At 41.5% G+C, this 6000-nt stretch overlaps 1 protein-coding gene across 1 annotated transcript in view; it reads right to left on the bottom strand.

Moving 5' to 3' along the window:
- Positions 1-2233: 2233 nt before the first annotated feature.
- LASP1 (LIM and SH3 protein 1) overlaps positions 2234-6000 on the bottom strand; it is a 74007-nt gene continuing 70240 nt past the window's right edge. Inside the window, exon 7 of the mRNA XM_073572521.1 lies at positions 2234-4618. Within this exon, the coding sequence (XP_073428622.1) occupies positions 4445-4618 (174 nt within the window). The 3' untranslated portion in view covers positions 2234-4444. The remainder of the gene's footprint in view (positions 4619-6000) is intronic.

Below are 6000 nucleotides of genomic sequence, written 5' to 3'. Positions count from 1 at the left end.
GAAGTAAACTGTATGTGAAGAACCTTATTGAACCGCAGGACAAGGAGTTTATTGACAAAGTTATGGCAGTGGTTTAGGAGCGTTAAGGACAGCTGACAGGTTAGCTTTCTATTTCAATTGTTTATTTAATAATAATGTGATGCACAATGAGAGGTGGAGAGATCAGTGTTTGTACAATGCAATCTCATGGACAGGTATAGTCCCTATAGACATGATACATCATGGAGCCAATGCTCATCTCCAGTATATCACGTTCTATAGAAAAGGATGTACAACACATTCATTAACTAGAGCTTAGGATGCCTGTTGATTGCGCTGCATTATAAAATCTACACAATGCAGTGTAATAGTGGCAAATGTACAGCAGTGCCAGCATATATCCTGATCATGCACCCTGTACGAAGTGTGCAAGATCATGTTATTTCCTCCAGTGTGTAGATGTTTTTGTAATGTTAGATTGCAGTGATTTGCGTTTTAGTAAACCCAAAACAGTTAACTTTAAGAATGAATGCATAACCACAGCAGTTAGCGTGGTTAAAGGAAAATTGCCGAGCAATGAACAACGCTTTTAAAGAGGTGATCCAGGATTTTTTTTTTTTACCATGTACCTAAAAACTAAGTCACATTTTTGCCAACTACCTGCTTGCTGTACCCGGCGGCGCTAGCTCAGAGCGATCTCTAACCATTCCTGCTGGCGTATTAGCTGCTCCATGTCAACAGAGCAGCTATTCTTCCTGGCTGCTATAGATGGGGAGTGACTGCTGGTGTCATGCAGACAGCCAGCTTACCACAGTTAGGCAGTCAAGCCCCACGAACAGAGCAACGTAGAAAAGCCGCTGCTCTGTCGACGTGATGTCAGCGGAGCAGCTGAATAGCCAACAGGAGCAGTCTCTGACCGCTCTGTGCAGGCAGAGATCGGTGCTGAGCACAACAGACATGTATAGTTAGCAACAACCTGCCTGTTAGTGCTTAGCCACATTGTTAAAAAAAAAAAAAATGTCCTGGATAACCCCTTTAAATAGAATCTGTCGGCATACTGTAGAGACAGAGACCCAATTCCAGCAACATAACACTTATGGGCTGCTTAGTGTAGTTTTTCTACAATCCCTGAGATCAGCAAGAGATTAGCGCTCCTGCTGCCATGTAGTCCCAACACAGATTAGCAGTTTTCTGCTTATGCACAGCGTACAAAGAAAGCTGACTTTCGGTGGTGTGTGCGGGGTTATACAGTACTCAACATTGAGAGACCTGGTAGATCTGCGGCAGAGAAAACTGCGATTTTATAAAAATTACAACACACAGACCAGTAAGTGACACATTGCTGGAATCAGGGTTATTGTAGGGATGAGCAGACCCCTGGAAGTCTGGGTTCTGGTGCACGATCCAACTTTTTTTTCCAAAGTTTGGTTCGAGTACCAGAAATTGAACCCCATTGAAAACAATGAGGATCTGAAGTTTTGAGCTGGAAAAAAAGCCTCTCTGGGTTTGGTGTTCAGTACCATTAAGTTTTGGTTCGCTCATTTCTAGTCTCTACTCCTGCAACATGCTGATCGCAGATGGGGTAGAAATAAGTTGGTGATAGATTGCCTTTAAGGCCAGGTTCATAAAGCGTTAATGCAGTTCGTTCAACGCATAGCGTTGACGGACTACATTAACGCTACTCCCATAACGCGATCGCGTTATGCGATCCAGCTAGCGCAGATGCTTCATCTGTGCTAGCAATGACAGACCCTTGGACGCTGCAGACCTCGTCCGAGGGTCCGTCACGGAATGATGGTACATTGCTAACGCATGCCGATTAGGGCATGTGTTAGCGATGCGCTAGTCTATAGCAGTGTATGGGTGCGGTATCGCATCCGTTACATAGCGTTAATGCCGCTATGTAACGGATGCGTTAAACGCACCCCCTAAACACTATGTGAACCCAGCGTAAGAGAAGCTGAATGATAAAATTACGAGTCATTTTGAAAGAGTAAATAATCCGATGTGTCAAAACTGAGACCAAAATGTGAGTCTTACCAATAGGAAGTATATGTGAGTGGAAGGAAAAAGAGCGGAAATTACCCATAGCAGTCAGAGAACACCTAATTTACCACAGATGTAAAATGAAATCTAAAGGTTTTGCAACAGGCAAAATAGTGGATTCACATCCAGACTAGATGGGTAAATACTGTATTACACAGACACTGTCCAACATATGAGTTCTCCAGAAATAAAACACATTAGTCACAGGTAAAAATGATATTTTTATTTCAATTTAAGTAAACCGAGAAAGCTTTTCTTGGTAGCGACATGATTTGATTTTTTATTTTTTATTTTACTAAATGATTATAGGCCCAAGCAATTCGATACAAAGGCTTCCCAGCATGGGGGTGTGATAAACAATAAAAAAATAAAACTGATTGACATGTACACAAGACAGTAAGGCTGCGGAGGGAAGGAGGGCGACTTGGAGGGGTGTCTTTTCTCTGTTCCCCTATTCCGCACTGGGTCTGAGTAAAAGTGCATTGAATAATAGAAGGGAAGGAATGAGTTTGGTCCAGTTAGGAATGAATGAAATAGATATTAATCCCTTCCCTGTAAGAGTAAAGAATTTCTTGGTCCTTCTCTTTTTTGGGATGTGGGAGAGGGGAACCTCCCTGCCCAACTTCTGCCAGTAGGCTTATATGTATAATGAGGCAGTATGCCTCTACGAGAACTTCACTTGGCCTACGGCACCCCACCGGATGGTAAAGATGTTACACTACGTAGTAAAGGAATGTGTGAAGTATCGTTACAGTTCTGTGGAATTACTCATCTCGCCCAGATTTCACATTAGGTTCCAGTTACATTTGCTTTACTTTTTGTGCTTTAAATAAATGTGACCTCAGGTATAGTGAAATGACTTGTGCTTGGTCCCTGCATGTGGGAACCTCCCTTCCCCTTACTGCAGGAAGTATATCCAAAGAAGGAGAAAGAGAGCATGTGCAGAACCAGGACTTAAGTGAAGACGGGCCCTAGACAGAACAAAACCTGTCTGTGTACGAGGGATTAAGCCAAAGCAAATAAGGCAAAGAAAATGGAAATTTGGCTCAAGACGCATTTGGTTAAATGTCAGCACCAGAAGACTGCCACAGCTCTTCATAACGCAAAGGTCATAACGCCTATGATATAAGAAGGAATAATCCTGGTTATCCCAGTAATTCATTAATAAAGGTGATCAGCACCAGCATTACTGTCTCTATATATCTGAGATGTTTGGGGAAGGGGACATTGGGGAGATCGAGCAATCACCTCTCTGCTCTCAACCACTAGAAAACCTTTGTAACCTCCACCTCAACGGTCTCCCTGTCACTTATGTAGGGAGCGGTCATAGAGGAGAACACACAAAGCTCAAGGCCTACAGATGAAATGTTTGTCATTAAAAAGTATGAAGACTATTTTTATTGGTTTTCACCAAAACCTGTCCCTTTAATGTTCATTGATTGTTATTAACTAAGCCTCTAAATTCTAAGGTGACATTCAAAAAAATGAAAAGGGAAAATATATATATTTATAAAATATAATTAGATGTTAAACAAAAGGAAAGAGGAATGTAACGAAAAAGTATATTATAATTAAATCTTTCAGGCCGTTTACAATTCAGCTAAATTCTACATAGATTTTATAGTATTTTCTGAAATAAAATGGCACATATCCAACAAGGTTCATGACTGTAGCAGGGGCTAACTTTAGAAAAAATACCTCCTGAGACCCCTCATGCACCCTTTCTTAACCAGAGAGAGTGTTGCTTTTTAGCTACAAATCAATGATGTGCAGGTTTCTGTTACCTATCGCTAGAGCTTGCTGTACATATGGAAGAAACTTGCACAAGGATGCTATACCAGAACACAGACGAAAAAAAAAGAAATGCAATGAAATGTCAAGTGTGGTTTGCAGGTCAGAGGCAGCCCTGCAAATATCTTCATACTATACATAAGAATTTTAGAAGAAAAAAAAAAAAAAGAAAAAACAACTTAGGATGGTCACTGTCACAAAAAAACCAAACCGTTAGTCATTGAGCATTACATTATAAATTGAGTAGCACACAGAATCCACCGCCACGGGTGCACAGATTTTTGGGAATGTTTTAACTGGGAATTTTTTTTGGGGGGGAAAGAGGGAAAAAAAAAAAAAAGTCTCTTTTAAGATAAAGAAAAATGATACCAGTGCAAAGCGCATAGACAATCGGACATAACAGAAAGTAAAGTAAAGCGGGAGACATCTCCTAAATGTGCTCCCTCCAGTGACTAAAAGACCAAGGAAGAGGTCATTTTATCTTCTGGTGCCAGAGGGCAGCAAAGAGGGGTTAAGAGAGAGAATGCTGAGACAGGGAGAGGTGGAGACCACCCTTCCAAAAGCTGGGACAGGGCTGCACTGGAATGCTTCATGATTGTGTGAGAAAGAGGAGGAGACTTCTCCCCAATCAGATGGATTCAACGTAATTGGCAGGAAGCATGCCCGTCTCTCCTGTTCGCTCCACGGTGCCATACATCCATCCGTCATCAATCTGCTGCACATTAATAATAGTGTCACCATCCTGGAAGGAAACCTCATCTTCATCTGCAGCGGAGTAATCATACACAGCTCTGAAACGTTTCTGTCAGACAAGAGAAAAAGGAAGATGCTCATTAGATAGCCCATAATACTTCTGCAAGTCATTTCTACCTCTGAACCATATGAAACCAATCTAACCAGCCCTCTTGTCCTTTCACTAACAGGATGCAGGCTATTAGAGGGACATACATTACTACATTCACAACGATGGGAATGATTGTTCACTTGGAATGTTGATCCTACTCTTCACTCCAATTTATGTGAACTGTGGGGTATGCATTTCCTCATAAAAAAGCAATGAGAAACTTAGTATCACTGAAGTCTACATGCAGTGTCTGGGATTGCAAGACAATGCTGATTGGTATTGAGTATAAGCCACAATTCTGACACCGGGAGAAAAAAAAAAACCTTTTACCGATACTCAACAACAAGGTATGCTGATGTTCAGTGCCAATTCCAGCTTGGTAGCATACATTTTCACCATGGATAGCTAGGAAAATCCCAGTATGTAACCGGTGCTCCCATACTGCGATTTTCCTAGCTATAGTTTTACCACGGATGTCTGAGGGCCTTTTCCGTGTGCCCAGTCGGCCGAGCTGCAGACCGTTCCCCCTTGGATTCCTGTCGGATCCCCTTTCAATGCTTCATTTTCGCCTTTGACTAGGTGAGTGCAATTATGTAAGCGTGCAATTTACACCTAGTTTCCACTGCACTTAGAACATGCGCGGTGTTGTTCCCTTTTTTCCCTATCCTCAGGGTTGTTTGGATTTATACAATTTCACCATGGTGATCTCATGGGAGCAGTGAGTGCACCTGCAAGATCAGCATCATATCAAGGATGCAATAAACTGGCTGACCACCAGTAATCTGATATGAATGACCCAACTCACGGGTGAATATATTAGTAATTGATAACCCCTTTAAAAGAAAAACAAAAACCCATGCTATGTTATTCGTATGGCTTTTTAACCACTACATTTTTTTATTAAACCGATGCAAGTCATACAGTCAGCACAGAGATAATAGAGTTGGCAATAGGTACATCACATATGACTTGGTTCCTAGAAAAAAATTAAAAACCAAGGAAACCTGAAGTACAAAAAATAGGGATCATATGAACTAAGGGGGGGGGGGGGGGGTAAGGTATACATTGGTCTATGAAACATTACCTTATCTTGATCATGCAGAAATTTTAGTTTCAAATGTAGTGTAATACAATAAGTAAGGGAGGTATTGTGCTTAAGGTTGCGTATGAAACAGCCATGATCTCTAAGCATTGGATTAGTGTTTAGGTCAGATGGCTAATGATTAGAAGTGGGTAAAGTTATAGTGTCTGTCTGATAGCTTGCCAAGGACCCAACCTTTGTCGTTTTTCTTGGCAGTCTGGAGCTAGCAAACTTTCATATGAAAAATATGAGTGCCCAG

Source organism: Dendrobates tinctorius, unplaced genomic scaffold (assembly GCF_039654945.1).
Source record: "Dendrobates tinctorius isolate UK_male_01 unplaced genomic scaffold, ASM3965494v1 ptg000032l, whole genome shotgun sequence".
In the NCBI taxonomy this organism is placed as follows: Eukaryota; Metazoa; Chordata; class Amphibia; order Anura; family Dendrobatidae; genus Dendrobates; species Dendrobates tinctorius.
The sequence above is the reverse complement of the archived record's forward strand: the minus strand, read 5'-3'. Positions and strand labels throughout refer to the sequence as shown.